Source organism: Ptychodera flava, chromosome 12, assembly GCF_041260155.1.
Source record: "Ptychodera flava strain L36383 chromosome 12, AS_Pfla_20210202, whole genome shotgun sequence".
Classification (NCBI taxonomy): Eukaryota; Metazoa; Hemichordata; class Enteropneusta; family Ptychoderidae; genus Ptychodera; species Ptychodera flava.
This window is the reverse complement of record NC_091939.1, coordinates 38,151,520-38,169,557: the sequence shown is the minus strand read 5'-3', so window position 1 is coordinate 38,169,557 and position 18,038 is coordinate 38,151,520. Positions and strand designations below refer to the sequence as shown.

Below are 18,038 nucleotides of genomic sequence, written 5' to 3'. Positions count from 1 at the left end.
TTATTGAATTTCTTATTCTCCTTTCAACTCTTACTGCACACATTACATTTTGCACCCAAGTGTGGTCAGGCTATTTCTTTTCATCTGCTAAAACTGTGTGCTTTAGTGTCCCTCTAAATACTATCTTATTTCTCACAGGTAGTAGTTACAGTAGTTGGTTGTTAGGAGTTGTTGGACTTTTTGGTGGTTCTTGGTTAATTTGCTACTGCGTACCACTTTAATAATCACTGTTAAATCATCCTCTGTCGCCAATCATGTACAAATTGTATATCATGGTTACCATGGTAAAATGAATTGCTTCTACCTCTCTATGCAATCTGGAGTTTTCAGCAGTAGAATAATTTAACATCAACTTATAATTAAGAAAAATTACTAATGTACGTTATTTGTCCTAATGAATATTTTGTTTAATTTCTGTATTCAGAGATACAAGCAATAGGCCATTTTCGAGGCCAGTTTCATCCTGCGTTTTTGCTGGTACATAGTATTCAAACTTTACTGGTAATTAAAATGTACACTGTAAGTTTTCTAAAATTTTCTTTAAAGGAAAATAAGTTGCAGTGATGATTACACCATTCTGAATGTTTAACCAGAGTGGTGGATTTCTACCAACAAAACAACACTGGGATATAAGGTCATGTAGGGTCAATAAGATGACTAATGAGAAATAGTGGATTTTTATAAAAAAAAGACTGGGATATAAGGTCATGTCAGGTCAATAAAATGACCAACTGGAAATGGTTTGCTAGTGATAGAACATATTTGTCAATATTTGAATTAGATAAAGACAGATTTATCATGTAGAATTAAATTGAAATGAATGCAGTGTCTTTCAGTTTGATTTGTATTGGCATACACATTTCACAATGCCACATAAAAGATTACTTGGTAACAGACACACTTTTTGCCAAGTGATCTTAATCTGGATATGAAATTTTGCTGAGTTTATTTCTCACATCATAAACCTTAACTGATCGCTTCACTGAGAGATGTTTACTGCAAAAGGGTAATCTGTAGTAAACAAATTTGTTTTCTCTCAAGTTCAATTTATAATGACTAGGTCTATATTTTTCCAAAGCTCTGTGAAATACCATACTCAAATCATTGAAAACACTTCTACTATTGGTGAATTATAATCAAGCAGACAAATTTTTTTGTGATACCACACTTTTTAAAAATATGAACAAATATTTAATAATACAGTAATGACATTAGGGTGTGGAAAAATAGCATTTTTAGGGTTTAAAACATTGCTGTCATTAGATAGGTGGCTGTCAGTAAAATGGTGGCCTATTGGATCATCACTGGTTATGTGAATTCACTGATCAAAACAATCTTTATTTCAAAATGACAAAAAAATTGATTCATCCAATTTCAAAGCACTACAGTTAACACAACACTGGACTTCATGCATTCCTAATCCTTTTGTCAAACAAATCAGTTTCACAACTCTTTCATGTAATATTGCATTTTAGTGAAAAGACCAGACTCTCAAAGCCCTCAGTGGGTATGCAGTATTGTACTGTCACGCCCTGATTCTCCGATTAGTATTTGTTTCACCAGACATGGCATTGGCCTTGGGGCTGGCCTTGCCAGATAGTTGATGGTACACCAGTGTATGTAATGCATTAGAAGTTGTGTACCAAACCAGGGACTGTAAGAGACACCGAATGGTGACTTGTACTTTCAAAAATATTTTAGACATTAAAGTAAGTAACCAAGATTCCAACACTGCTATTGTCTGTTTAATGTTTGTTCGTCCCTCAGATAACACATGAACACAGTGCAGTAAGTGGGTCTATTTGTATGTTTTTAAATCACATATACATTCCATTGCAGTGAAGTAGTTTCACGGCGTCCAGTCCTTACTGTGAATTCCAATCATATCTACTTTGACAAACTTTGTATGCTTGAGTATGCTGCCTAATCTTGAATGGAATATTTCCTATGTAAGTATGCTGGTCAAAAAGACTGCCAATTATTAATGGAAACACTTTAAAAGATCATCAGCTCTTTTCGTGATTTTTCAAATTTGCAAATAATTGGTATAACAGCGGTATGTTTCTGTACCATGATTATCATATCATCTGCAAAGCAATAGCTGTATTGTAAAGTCCTTTTTGATTTACCAATATCAGGGCAGTGATTTCAGTAGGAGTATGTGTATAATATTCATCATAACACCTAACACAGGATGGCACTTGTCTGACCCATCACTTTTATCCTGTGTTGACATTGAAGTATTGTTTTAAAGGTGAAATGAAAAGAAAAAAGATTATCCAAAAAGTTATCCTGTTCCACGTGTTACCGTACAAGTAGAGACAAAAAAGTGCAAAGAAAATGTCAAAAAACCACCTTTTCATTTCGCCAAAATCTTGATCTGCAAGACTGACGCAGAATCAGTTTTGTTAATCGATTTCTCGAATTCGCCATCTGAGGGTGTCTAGTGACGTCATATGAGCCAAATAAAATGTCTTTCAGTGACAGCGAGAACGGTGCAGACTGTTCAGACCTCGAAGACTTAGCCAGAGTACAACGGTATTCTGGCCTAAAACTATCAATATTTCATTCCTTTTCTATTAAGATTCCATATCTTACCTCTGACACTCACAGAAAACTGTACTTGTTCAGGTGTCCTACACACAGTACACGCATGCGTTCTCACAAAGTGGCGCGTTCATGTCACACATTTTGCTACTTTTTGCAGTCAGTGTTCTAAACCGCAGCATGCAGCGCTGTGACATTGCAGTGCCGGCGATGCCAAACAAGCCTAATTTTGCAGGATTGTGGGGCTCTAAACTTATTAAACTTTTCCTCACTTTGTGTTTGAAAACATAATGGTCAAAACTACTATAAATATAAAAATACAATTATTATTTCTGTCACAGGAGGGACTGTTTCCATACAATCCACTTGACTCAGTGTAAACAAACAACTTGCAGTTCTAAAAGCTAAACATATGCACGACTGAGGTCTGATTTTTTTTCCCTTCATTTCAATTTTACTTTAAAATTATGACTGAATTGTACATGTGATCATCAATGATACAAAATGCAATGCCAGTGTCACAGTTAAAAGTAATAGATAAGGAAAGGGAAAACATGGGACAGGCCTGCTTATAATTACCTCTCGCCGACGTTTCTGCATGAACCTTTGTGCACGGTTGTTTGATATCGTACACCTCTCCGATCTAGCTGGAGAACTTGCCTGAGGAGGAGCCTTCAAATGTTCCTGATCAGTATTGTGGTAATAAAAAAGTGTTGGAATAGCATCCGGCTTCAGGCGTAATGACTTTTTTGCAATCCAATTGATGATATGATGCTCGGAGAAACGACAAATGCCAGGTCTTCAAAGTGCACAGAACACAGTCGTGAGTATTGACTCAGCTACCAATGTTTTCTCTGGACTGCTTCAATCCATTTTTTCTACATCGCGGCTCTGCAGGGAAGCTAAAAAAGCTTGCTCCTGAGCCTGTACCGTTATTGCAATTAAATGTAACACAATAGACTATGGTTTCTGTTTACATATGGCTGACAAAGAGCGCAACAACTATTTACATTAAAAAAAAGATAATACACTCTGTTATAGACCACTGCCGGGAATAGAAAGCACCCCTTTTTTGCGTTTGGCTCAGATGATGTCACTAACCACAGAACCCAGAAGTAAGATCGTTTGCAGTTTGCAGGCATTTCAAATTGCGTTTTGTGGGCGGGGCTGACACCCAACTACATTTTCGAGAAATGCAATTATTTTTCGCATTGCCGACAATTTTTTTAATCACAATGAGCATATGTGAGATAGGATAAACAAAATGCTATAGTTTTTGCACATTTTAAAATTATTCTTTCATTTCACCTTTAATCCTCTTTCTCCCAAGTTTTTTTATGTCTATGGTTTGTCTATGGAGCCTGGTAGAAAGAGGATTAGGTACATCACCCTACAATAATAGCATCAATATTGTTACCACAGAACGTACCTTTGATATGTGTGTGCAAAAAAATGAATGAAAAATATGCAAACGAATCTGTTTCAGAACTTAAGTTATATCACAGAATCTTTAATTAATATATAAAGTCACCAATTGTATGTACACTGTATAAGTCATCATACTTGACTAAATGATTTAGTACTAAGAAGTTTCATGACCTTAACCCTGCCCAATGAGGAATGACCACATGCAACTGAATTTTTCAGTCTAATACCACTGATGCTGGAGTCATTAAGGTCTCTGAGTAGAAAACATATTTCTTGGTTTACCCAATCTTTCTTCCATAATTAAATTCTGTACAAAGTTTTGATGAATCTGTATAAATTTTTCACAGCATCAATGGCGTAGATATAGTAATATTGTATTGTTTGTTGACAGTCAGGGGAAATGAACTGTCACTGCAGCGCTTAGTTTGTTAAGGATACCAAAGAACGATTACAGCTTCTGTTCCAAAAATATCTATACTTAAATATTCATGTCAAATCAACATCTCTATCTTTAAATACAAAGAATATCACATGACTAATAAATGAAAAGAACTTGAAACACAGAAAGTCCAGCAAATCAAATAATACTTCAGAGTGAGGGTGGCCTCTGAACAAAAAGAGTGATGTAGATTTGTACTACCCATATTAAATGATTTCAAACCCACTTTTCGTCTGTTGCGGCAATAAAACCACATCACAGGATACAGCAGAATTCGGCAAGCTTATCATGGTAAATGGGTTAACATTGTTGCCATAACAGTAAACAGACAGACCTTTGAATGGTACCCATGCAGTGATTAATGTGAACTTTAACCTTCTTCATAGTGTTGTGTTTACGTGTTGGCCTACTAGACTTGCAAATGAAAGAACTGTAGTATTGTACAGACCTTTATTTGCAAATTCAAAAGGCTCATAACTGGCTCATAACTAACAAAGTGAGAAAGTGGAATAATCTAATAAAACCTGACAGCATGCATTTGTTGAAATAAATACCAGATTCACTGTGTATGAATATTTTGTTGTGAATTGTCATGGTCAATTGAACTTTGGACAGCAACAATATTTTACAGCAATGAACCGTCTACTGCAGCTTAAATATTAATATCCTTATTTAAATTGACCTTGAAAAAAATAAAAACTGCATCATCTTCCTATTGCCAATGCATTGGATTCCAATAAACTACAATTTTTAAAGGAACATATCATTGATCACCACCACAAAACTACTGATAGTTTGTAAACCTACATTCCAATGTATTTAACAAGGTAGCAGCTAAACTTAGACATTTCAATGTATTCGTTATTGATACAAAATATCTTCATTGGTGGTGCTGCCCTCTATGGTGACTTTGTTGAATTGGTAACACGGCTTGGCATAGACTTGGTACAAGTCTGTCAATAAAATTAATTCTGTTAATGCAATGCAGTACAATTATCGGAATTGTTTTTGCATGTGATGTAGTAGTGATGCCAGCTGAAACTTGTACTTATCACGTCCATCCCTCACAGATGCCACTCTTCCATACAACTTGCTGAAGATGGTGTATAATCATATTGCAGTCATCGTGATCAAAGCATGTGCAATAAGTTGCTGGAACCATTTAACAAAATCATCGATTTAAACAAGTCTAGGCTTAGCACAAAAATGAATGTTTAAGTATAGGCTTATCATAATTTGTGTGTTGTGGTCTTCGAAATTTATCAAAACACAGCATCTTTATGTGCCAATTAGTCACACCTATTCACAGATGACAATGTTATCAGTCAAGCATCACTCTGGCATCACTCTGAAACAACATAAAAATATAAAACATTTTTTAGTCTGCCCTGAGCACCCGGAAACAGCATCATTGTGTGGCAATTAATAATAAAATGCTTATTGATGACAATTTAATCAGCAAATTATCACAATGAGACAACAAAGTGCTCACCAGTTTAACAGTTAATACCTATGTCAACTAAACCTGACACATCTACAATGCATCGTGTACCCAGCAATACTGATAGCTAACTGTGTAGATCATAGCAACATCTCAAGCTGCTTGGCTACCTATAGAAACATTTGTGTACCAGTACCATCTAGTGTTACAGCCGTTATGACCAGCATAACCAGTAGTGTTATTGTGTATTAAAAATTGTCATTGATTTTAATTCATGGAATCAATCAAGAAGTCTTGGCTGTAACATGTGTCCACACCAACATAAATTCTCCAGTAGCTACATAATCTCATATTTTTCAGAGAATAATACATTGTCTGTTTTTAGAATATTTCAAGACAAAGAAGTTTTGAAAACTCATACAAACCTAATAAGTGTAAAAACACTGATGTAAGGGCATAACAAACATGATAATTGACACATAACTCCACGAGGTATACATGTACTTTCTGAGAAAATGAAATGAAGCCATGTAATATCCTGAAATTACAGTTCATTTATACCAAGATTTTACACAAATCAAACAAATGGGGAATATGACAATTCAGAAGACCAAGCAGATCCTATGTATGCAAATCTTAACAATAAAAATGTGTTTCCAAATGTTATTTATAATGAAATGATTCATCAAAGTATGGTTGTTTATACTCATAATATCTTATTCTCTTCTTAATACAGCTAAATGATTTGGTAAAAATTCTGATTAGTATGTAAATTAACAAACAGCAAACATCACTGATGAAGCTTTATGTGTATTGTATAACTTGTTTTGTGTAACTTTATATATAATAGTCAACTGTTGAGTCAGTTTATGAAAACATTTTGCAATTTAAACTACCATTTACAGTTATGCTCAACGGAAAGTAGACGATGAGATTAAATGATACCTTACTCAATTACTAATTTACATCAGACACTTTATTTCTAAAACTACACTAGTACCTCACAATATTGCTTGCGAGCGGCAAGTTCTCAAAGACAAGAATAACAAATACCAGACCTAAATGATTCCTTAACATAACAGTCGCTTGCCTGCTTCTCTGCCGACATGAGTGCCTTATCTCTTTCCACTGGTTTATTGCCGTAATCTTATACCACGATACTAATTACACAGCGACAAAAAGACAACTGTAAGTTGGCTGAAGCATGAAGTAACATATGTGCCTCTCAAAGAGATATATAAAAGGCAAATAATGAACATCTTCATCATTTATGAATCAAACGTTTTGTCTGAAAAGCTCTTGCAAAGATATCTTGAGACAGACAATAATTATATGGTTTCTCTGGTTTGGCGAGTAAATCTTGTAGAGGATTATACAAATCTGTAATTGACCCTCATCAATTTTGAGCCATTGAATAACAGATAGACAAAGTCTCATTTGATTGGATATAATAAACAAAACGTTAAACATCCCAATCAAATGTACTTGGAAGAGTATGCATGAGAATAGTTGCACCACTGTTTGACTGCTAGAAGAGATACACAGAACAGTGGACACATAGACAGTATTTCACATTAATCATCAGTAGCTTAGGTACTTGTAAAGTTGGCGATATGGTACATAGCTAGAGACCCCCATGCGTGATAACATTGCCAAATTAAGTCAGTTTTATCCAAATGTTTTGTCCACACTTATCTTCATTCTAGCACAAATTACAGAGTGGCAGTTGATTGTAACATTTTCACCACCATGGTTTGGCAAAGTACCCATGTTATCAATCGTAAGTGTGGACCTGTTTTACAAAGAATTAGGGGGGTTAGGTCGAGGCATTTTCATACAAAGAATTAGGGGTAATCTGTTTTAAGGCATTTTAGTGTCAAAGAAAATGAAAATTGGCAAAAGCAGAAGTCATGATTTTAAAGATTGAAAAATCCAATCTACTTGACACTTACTGAGCAGTGTCTCAACAATGTCGGCCGGTCTACCCCGGCGATGACGTTTATTTCAGCAAGAACTACAGTTGTCTTTTTGTTGCTGTGTAATTAATATCGTGGTATAAGATTACGGCAATAAACCAGTGGAAAAAGATAAGGCACTCATGTCAGCAGAGAAGCAGGCAAGCGACTGTTATGTTAAGGAATCATTTAGGTCTGGTATTTGTTATTCTTGTCTTTGAGAACTTGCCGCTCGCAAGCAATATTGTGAGGTACTAGTGTAGTTTTAGAAATAAAGTGTCTGATGTAAATTAGTAATTGAGTAAGGTATCATTTAATCTCATCGTCTACTTTCCGTTGAGCATAACATGTAACTATCAAATAAACTGTCTGAGTCAAAGATCAACACTCATCAAGAAAACCTCAACAGCAACGGGGGAAGAAAACTGAAAAAGTTACATTACAAAATTGTATTTAAACTTAGGGAAGTGGAGGGCTATACAATAATATCTGCTGAAGCCAGGACTATTACCTTCTTGTCACCCCTGCATTATAGAATCATGAAATATCAATCAATAGAGTCTATTGTGAACTAAACCTGTACTTATTCAATTCTAACCTTTATAATTGCTGACAGATTCACACACTGCAGGTTTGTATTAATGGGAGAAAGAAAAATGACAGTGTCAACAAAAATGACCATACTACAAGATTAAATAGCTACTGGAGATTTGACCTTTCAACTTCAAAATTTCATGACAGGTCAGGTATTCTTTTCATGCATGGTCAGGTATTCCAAGTTGTGCATACTGTTAACCATGTGATGTAGGATGTTCAGTAGAGTTGCATGTATGCAGCGGTGGCGCCATCTTTCCAGGATGGATCCTCTGCAATTTTAGCTCTGCACATTGGACATGTCCTCTCTCTGTCAAACCATATTGACACACACTCTTCACAAAATATGTGCTGTAAAATGATCAAAATACAGAAATATGGCTTAATTTTGAACAAAATGTGGTATTTGATTCAAAGCTATTTTATCAATCATCCTTTTCTGGTTGATGTCAACTTTTTGTTTATACAGAAACAAACGGCAAGTCATTTGACTTTCAAATAAATCTTGAAATCAATTAAAATCTACAGTAATATGTCCCTTTAACCAGTCTACCCTAATTCTCTGTAAACCACGTCCACAATCACTATTGGTAATGATGGTTTTGGATCCAACTAAAGTTGCCATAGGTTCATGCTCTAGGTCAGCATTAATTGTACATTACTTTTCACTGCTAAATCTGTTTTGAAATAAGTTGTTTTTTTCTTCTCCTTACCAATACTCAAAACCTTAAAATGCACATCGTCATCAAATTCCTCATTCTGAAAACAGGTATGTAATTCTCTATCTTCTTACATTGACAATAACTAGACAATAAATCTTCCATAAAATACAGCTGAGTTACCAATCATAGTACATGAGTTCAATTTCATTTGCACAGGGTTTGGAGATGTTAAATATCACAAAATGCAAGAGAGCTGTTAATTCTACTGAAGTTTGAAATCGACTGCACTATTAAAATACTGTACTTTTGTAGAGCAAAGTTTGCTTGAACTTTGTAAAATTTCTTTCAACATCACATACTGTGTAGATATAAACATTAAACCACAGTCCCTCTACACACGTGTATGAAAGGACTGTGATTGAACATACAAACTCACCTTGCATGTATGTAACATGACTGGCTGGGCATAATCTTCTTGGCAAATGGGACATGAACTACCTGCAGCTAATATCTGTTCTTTGCTTGGTGGGTTTCCATAGTGCTAAACAGAGAAAGGGCAAAATTCACATTCTGTAAGTATAGTAAATATCTGTAGCAACATAGGGTGTCTTGTAAAGCAATGTCTCAGTATCATATTATCAAGAGTACCACTGGTCTATCTGTGTCAATGATGGAATGATATGGCATCAGTACTGGTGATATACCTTTGACAAGGGAGCCATTGCCCCATGGGTACATAACTGCTCTACAATGGATGTACTCAGTGACAACACTGGCGCTTGTCACAATAAACCATATACAGATTTATTAATAAGGTTTGCTCTTAAATCAATACACTCTATGTACTCACAACATCAGTAAAAAGATTTTTCCATGCTTTTCCAACTTCTCCAAGCTTTTGAAAAACAGTACGGACCTGTAAGGAACAAGTCACATTCCAGGGAATTAATAGCATTACCTCATCAATTAATTTAGAGATAATGATATAAAATTGTGTCCTTTTGTTAAACATCAGGGTAGGCAAATTCTACCGATGAAAGATTGGTCACCATGGTAGCATGCTAGCTGACTGATCATATACAATCATGTATACCATCCCTCTACAAGATATTAGAGTTATTACATAAATCATTCTCTTCTGGGAAAGTTGTGGTAACCAGATTCTAGAGTTTAATTGTTTAATATGTATCACTTTGATTTGAAGCGAAGCTTTCAGTGTCAATGTATGCTTGTAAAACTTGGAGGTACTGTTTCCTCCTTAGTAACAGAAGTAGAAATGAAACACACAGTGTCTAAAGCAGTGTTGCAGCCAGGAATTTTAAACCAGGGGACACTATGTTCCCCTAATGTTTATTTTTGGGGACATTTTGCATATTTTGGGACAACATGTGCCAGTTGTTAATCAAATCTCGTATTATTTTGTAACAAATTAGTTTCCTAAAACAAAATTCAAGCTACCAGAACTGCTTCACTATCCTTGAATTACAGGCAAGTAATTGTAGCAGCTAGTATATACTGTATCTGCCACCAATCACAGAGCTCAGTTGGACTACAAGCTAGTTACATGTAATAATATCAAGTGCAGTGTTTCAACTACTTCTTATCACAGCTCCAAAAGTATGAAAATATAAACATTTTATCATGCAAAAGAAAGGTCATTGTCAGTATCCGATATTACAGTCGACTCATGAGTGCACCTGAGAAGACCCGCATGATGCGAGAATGCGGGACGAAGAGTTCGATTTTGGGGACATTGTTGCAAGGGCTGCAACACTGTCTAAAGGAAACTGGAAGGTAACACTTTTGTCTGACATAAATAGCACTGGCCATGGTGATACCAAGATCGAGTCATTTAAAAGTGAATGTATGGATTCACTTTTGTTTCATTTTCATTGAGAAGAGTATACATTTAATTATAAATGTTAAACTTTGTTGTGGCTTGATTGAACTATTTTGATAACCTTTCATGCACCATGTCCTGTATGAAGGTATGGCAATAAAAATGTATCTGCATGTACGTGTTCAGCCTTACCTTTGCCAGGATGTAGATGAAAACCAGACTGTATCCTATAATCCAGTGTGAATAGGTATCGTCACGTAGGTATGCACACCATATAGGTACTGGTGTTAATAATCTGTACAATTGTGATGTTAATTCAATCAACAGATAGTATTTCCCCTGAAAAAAGTGAAAATGGTATCAAGAATATAAAAACAAATGTACAAAATGACATGTATATCCAAAGTCATTAATTTGTCTTTTAGGATAAACTTCTCCAGAAAGGTATGTATGGAGTATGAATGACATAAGCTGAATTATTTTCTGCCATTGATTATTTAGATCTTGCAGTTCTCAGTAATCTATGTACACACATTGATTTCTGCATAGCACAGTAAGGTACACTGGACAAAATGGGAGAAAATCTGGTCAAATTTCTCCTGATTGAAAGAAAAAATGATCCCTGATCAGAAGAATTTCTCCCAATATGGAGACTACTTTTGACAGAAGAGTTTTGAGAATTTTAACAGACATTTGCACATTTTTCATGTTCACTATCAAATTTGAAGGTGGCTTTACCATTGTTCTGAAACAGTTCACCATTGCTTTCTTTGCAAATTTTCACATTTATTAAATAATAGTGTTGTTTTTTGTAGAAATAGTTAATTGTCATTTACATCAAATGTGTATTTTGGTCACTGGATCAACCTTATTTATACTTTTTTAATGTAAAAGTCATATTTAGGAATTCAATCATTAACATTTTCAAACTGTTACACATTAAGGACAAATTTCTTGAGACGAAAAGTATTCTTCATAGAAGAGATATTGTAATTGGCACAGCTGTATCAAATACATTTAACATTTCTAGGTGGTTTTCCGATCAGGTTTTTCACATATGGTCTAGTGTGCCTTCCTGTAACAACACGGTCATCATATAATAAAACACTGACTTTAAGTTCAGTTTTCAAGTCTAAGCTAATTATTGCCATATCATATAAAAGGGAAATGCCATATAATAATTTTCCATTCAATTCTGTGATATTCAAAATATTAATGACGCTGTCAATACAAGATGTTCTGAGCAATTTTAGACAAGGGAAAGTATGTTCATGCATTGCAATGGTACTTCTGTAAGTAAATGTACTGTCATAACATAACATATCACAGTGTTCTGTTGGTGACAGAATTAGTGACATAGCATTTCTGAATAGATATTTTGACTTGCAATACGTGCACTAAACATTCTTGGGCCCTGTTCTGTCAGCTCCAAAACCCTACCCCCTTCAGATTATGTGAAAACAAAAAAAAAAGCATTGATACTGTTCAAGTGACAATTGGACAATCATATGCAGCTGGAGCTTCTAAATTATCTGATATGTGTGGTCAATTTGCTCAGTTATATTATATCAAAGTCAAAATTATCTTTACAACACATATAAAACTTTGCTGCTACTAATATTGTTATGTTCTTCAGGAATGTCAATTCAACCTGATTCCTAACTGACTACTGAGATAGTCTATCCCTAAAGTTATTCATCCAACACACGGTATATTTCAACTTAATTAGCTGTCAGCATGACTCACTCATAATGATTTGTTTAGTCTACCACTATCATGTTGAGGTTTTAACATAAATATTCAATGTAATAAATATGTTTTGTCCAGTGTATCTATTGAATGATCTGTATTGAAGACCAATAGCATACATGTCAGTCATATCTGTCAAGTGAAAAATCGTCTGCTCCTTTTCAAATATTTTTATAGTTCACTTGGTTAATGAGGCCACACCCCATCTTGCTCTCAATGCTATGGTGAGACTGCAAGCACGCTGCACTCAAGGTATTTGGAAGTGGCATATTCTGCTGTTCCTGCACTCACTAGATACTGGTGAGGAGACAGCTGCAGAATATACCATAAGTCCTAGTGCAAATAATTGAGTATATGGCTTGTCTTCACTCTCACAGTCTCACACCATGGAGTTGTATCATATTACTCACTAGACAAGCAGAATTGAATAAAACTAGCAAGCATCAGGATGACTTACCCTCCTTTTGAAGCCAATTAGTGTTCGTGGAGTCATTGCAATAAAACACTTTGCAGCTATACTGATAAATTTAATAATATAATCTGTTATACCGATGATCCATAGGAGATCCCACAGGTTAATCTCATCAAAATCTGGCTTCATAAACAGCAAGCTGAAAAGTATAAAAACACAGGGTAAAGATAACTTGATTGTTATAAGTTGTAAGATATTGCTTTAAATTTACAAAGGCATTATTGTATTTCCATGATTAATGTGTTTTAATATGGATTGTCTTGCAGATCTCCATTTTAAATTGGAAATGTTTTCATGTAGGTATTAATTATATGGAGACTAGTATCTTCCTGATCCAAACAATACAATAGATAATTTGTATTGTTCATCACATAAATTAATTATCATTTTCCAAAATCAAGATTGGGAGGAGACGTTGTATTACGGTATACTATACACTAGAGAGAAACATTGATTAACTAAAGTCTCAATCAATATCCCAGGATTTACAGTAAAAATTAAGCCAAATAAACAAAACAAAGAAATAAATAAAAAACAAATAAATCTTGTTATGCATGGAAAGAATACATTTCTACAAAGAATTTGATTGTCACTTTCTGATTACAAATAACCAGACATCTGACATTGATTTTCTTCCCTACTGTGTAACTTATTATGAACAAGACTATCATCTCAAACTTAAATGTGCTTACCAGTTTTGAAGATGTTGCTCATCAAACACATAGTAAATGAAAAATATATTTAAAGGTAAAAATGCCATCATTAGAATCAGTGTGGATAGGCGTCTTTTTTCCTGAAAATGAAACATAAACAAATGTAAGAACTTTGACAAGAAATTTCATTTCAGATTCTTCTAGAATTCCTGGGAAAAAACCCAGCTTTTACCAAAGTTATGAAAATGTTGCAAAAGTGAGATGACGTAGATATCATGCTTACATACAATTACAATTTTTGCATGCAATAACAAAGTCTATTTTAGTATTTATGTGTTATCACTGCATGTAAGAAACTAACATCAATTACATTACACTCAAGCTGTTATTTTATTTTCACCTGATCCTCATTAAAATCATAAATATTTATCTATTAATCAACTGCACTTCCTCATTTGTTTGTAAAAAAGATTATCAAGGTCTTGTTATTTTCTTTGAAAATTGAATTACTTTTCTGTTAGCATACATTGACTTTACGGGGTGATGTACAGCAGCCATAGTTGCTGGTTGGTGTGCTGCCAGCCAGCATCAAGTTTGCAAGTAAGATGTAACTGAGCTGGACAGAAACATTGTGGGAAGTTACTAGCAATAAAAGGCAGAGGTAGATTTTTATTGTATACCAATGTTATCAATATTGTCTCTGTTGTCAGTGATAACACTGTTTGCTGACGGCTGATCTATTGTTTATACATGTGCTGTACTACATATAGTCACAGAGAGCAAAGTTAGTGCGGCTAGAGTTATATGTCAACTTAAGGGGGTTGGAAAGGCTATTTTGCACCAATTCTTTTCTCAGAGTTAATGTCAAATTTCAAGTGTTAGAATCAAGATATTTAGTTCAAATTTTCAGGATAACTCCCTTAGTTAATATTTTCTCCAAAGAATATAAAAATTGTATATTTGCAGCCATGATTTTGAAATATGACACCAGTAAATATTAAAATTTAATTTTTCATATTTTTTTTACATATTTGAATTTAATAATAATTGGATAGTATTAATATTACCAAATTAGTTATAAATATGTTGACACTATTCATTGTAAGATTTGTACGGCAGGATTTGTAAATAAAATTTGTTTTTATGATTTTACATGGGTTTATATATCAAAAAATTATTAAAAATTCTTTCAAATTTCAAAATGTGATTTTTCGAAAAGTACTTCAAATACAGGAAAATTGTGCCGTACAAATCTTATCTGTAACCTTGTTAATAGGCTGTAAAAATTCCATGTCCATATCCATTTCAAAGTTGGATTAAATTGGTATACAATTATGTAGCAAAACTGTTATTCTGTCAAAAATGTTGAAAACAAGCCATATTTGCACCCCTCTTTTGAAGTCATAGAGCATTTTTTTGGGTTAATCTCACTTTTGACACCTCTTTGACACTCAAAGAATCTAAAAATGCATTACAATAGCAGTCACTCACTCTGAATAACAGCACCGCCTTGTCAAACTTTCCTGAAAAATAGCGAATAATGACTTTCCCTTTTCAAACATTTTATTAAAAGCTAGGGGACCTCTACCATAGTTAATACACTAAGGACTCCCCAACTTCTTCTTATTTGGTCAGTTTTTCAGAAGTTTTAACAGGCTATAACTCTGCAATGCCTTTGTGCCCAAATGTCTAGTTTTTTTTTATTCCACAGAGAATGTTGACTACTTTTATATTTTAATAGTTTTGTTGAAATTTATAACTGACGCTCTAGCCTTTCCAACCACCTTAAACCCCGGGTCGAAAAGGCCAAGGATCGCGATTAACTATGGTGTTAAGAAGATTATAAGGTGTTTCTGTCTTTTGTTCTCCTTTGAAATTGCAATCGTTATATAAATATGTTGCTAGATTTTTGGATTAAGTCCGCACAGGGCTTTAAGTCCAATGCTAAAAATACCAGCCACACGTCTGAAGACTAGGTTGAACTGCAGCTTAGTGCCGTTTACAGTTCCAGAGAACTGTTTCCAAAACAACTGTACACTAGATTCACTCTTCAGCCCTCAGTCAACATAATGTGCTTTGTACACGACAAGGGACTGTAAAATAGTTGTGAGGATGTTTTGTGCAATTGTTGTGAGTATAACTGGACCATCACCAAGTATATCACAGTGAATGTGAAACTGTTACTTGTTTTTTTTAACATAATATTTATTATGTTATTATAGTTCACAGACATTATGCAGTTCAATAGTCTAAGACCAGTTTAAATATAATATTTGCCTTTGAGTGTTTCTCACTACACCACAATACCCTAACTTCGCTTTTAATTTGGCTTGGATCTATTTTTCTATTTTCTATCTATACTCTATTTTTCATGAATTTTCCCTTCAACTACAGACTTTACAACCTTTTCTTTGTGATATTCACTTTAATGATATGTTAATATGCAAATGCATTTTGCTTTCATTATGGTCAAGTTACCAGTTTCCTCATACTAACAGAAGAGACCTATTCAATTGGTATCAATTAAGTTTTATATGCTCCGGAGAAAAGCTATATCCTCGTGCAAAACGCTGTCTTGACAAAAATTGTTCAGCCAATAAATAAAAATCCAAAATTCCAATATTACATTACCGCCAGAAAATGCTGAGCAGTGATATTTCTAGCGATCACGGGCAGTATCCTGATTTCTATGAATTATATTATGTATTATTTTGTTAACACAATTATGAATTATATTATTTTTTCCGTGATAGAGTTTTGAGAGGTTGAAGAAAATTCTTTCACTTCTGATGAAATGAAACCTACACAGATATGCACATGGCTTTATGGAAAGTAATGAATTCAACGCAAACATTAAAGCCCAAATTACCAATTGTCGATGCTTTGAAGGTGATCATAGTATGTTTCAGAGTGACCTGTTGAGCAATTGTCTGCACCATTGCCAGTATAATAACACTGACTACAGGTTAATTAAATTGCTATTTAATCAGTACAGTGTCAATGATGTTTCTAGAATTTACCTTCAGAGCAACTTGTCTTTTTAAACTACCATTGTAGTGAATAAATGTTCCAAATAAACCAATTAAAACAATAAGACCTGAAAAAAGACAAAAGACAGGGTGAGTGAAGCATATAATTAGCGGTAAGAAGGTTACAAATTATGATATAATTTTCACAGTTAAAAAGATATTGTATTCCTAATATTTTTTGAAGTGCTTTATCAGCATTTCTGTAATATATGACATTCATATGACAATACATAATTACTGTCATATTTTGTCATGTCAACTTTTGTAAGATATGACAATTCTGGAACTATGGTATGATTAACTGTGTAGTATGTCCATTCAAATTGTGCATCCAACTTCGATCGATGTTTGTTGAGGCTGTATGCTAGATACAAATTGTATCCACAATGGCAACTTGAAGTTTTTTTCAGATAAGAGTCAAAAACTGTGCATTTGATTTTGACACATTAGCAGAAATACTACATAGTAGATTGCATGTATGAAAAATGCTCACAACAGGTGATGATTGTGCACAGTCCCAATAAACATCAAAATAGTCTATAGTATAGTGTATTGTGATTGTACCAAAGTAACTAAAAAAATAATAAAGGGGACTGTTTACTTTTATTGTACTGTTCACTGCCCTCGATTGTCTTTGCATTTCTGTGTACGAAAACACTTGAAACGGATACTGCAACTAAACTGTAAACATATGTACCCCGCACACCATCATAGCAGGGTACAGTAGACTACTTGACGTTGGTTCAACTTCATGCTTCAACGTACTCACCTAGTCTGTGATCAACGATGACTTTCAAAAGTAAAACAATCAGAAACGGAATAGTTTTTTCCGCCCATGACGCGGCAATTCGTAAGTCTGCTAAGCTTGATCTAGGTCCGCCTGGGGCACCCGCTCCATTCTGTTGTCCACCCCTAGTATTGTCGTTTTCGTCTTGCTCGTTACTTCCGGGTACGTCGATGATAACAGCGTCCATGTTTTCTGACTCTGCAACATTCTGACTTTGTCCTAAAACCTGTAACGTTGAATCTATCGTCGGAAGGTTAGGTATAATTCCACGAACTATTCCACCAATGTTTCTGCTTGAACTTGGCTCCAAATTGGCCTCCATACTACAAATTTTTACAACTGTAGCCCAGAAACTCCATATATTTCCATGGGATCAAAACACATACTAGTCCCACGTCACGATGCGTCCTCCATGATCGCTCAAGAATGACGTAAGAAACAG

At 34.5% G+C, this 18,038-nt stretch overlaps 1 protein-coding gene across 1 annotated transcript; it reads right to left on the bottom strand.

The window, feature by feature from the left end:
- Positions 1–8,152: 8,152 nt before the first annotated feature.
- LOC139145804 (E3 ubiquitin-protein ligase RNFT2-like) lies at positions 8,153–18,035 on the bottom strand. The gene is made up of 8 exons (XM_070717188.1): positions 17,579–18,035; positions 16,801–16,877; positions 13,820–13,920; positions 13,113–13,266; positions 11,099–11,245; positions 9,917–9,982; positions 9,503–9,607; positions 8,153–8,755 (listed from the first exon to the last, which is right to left on the bottom strand). Exons 1-8 carry the CDS (start codon positions 17,916–17,918, stop codon positions 8,624–8,626), a joined length of 1,122 nt encoding a protein of 373 aa, XP_070573289.1. The 5' UTR covers positions 17,919–18,035; the 3' UTR covers positions 8,153–8,623.
- Between the last annotated feature and the right edge of the window lie 3 nt (positions 18,036–18,038).

Coding starts and splice junctions, on each gene's coding strand:
- LOC139145804 (XM_070717188.1), bottom strand. CDS start 17,918: ATGGAGGCCAATTTGGAGCCAAGTTCAAGCAGAAACATTGGTGGAATA. Junction 16,878..17,578: donor CATCGTTGATCACAGACTAG/GTGAGTACGTTG, acceptor GTCTTTTTTCAG/GTCTTATTGTTTTAATTGGT. Junction 13,267..13,819: donor GAGCAACATCTTCAAAACTG/GTAAGCACATTT, acceptor TATACTTTTCAG/CTTGCTGTTTATGAAGCCAG.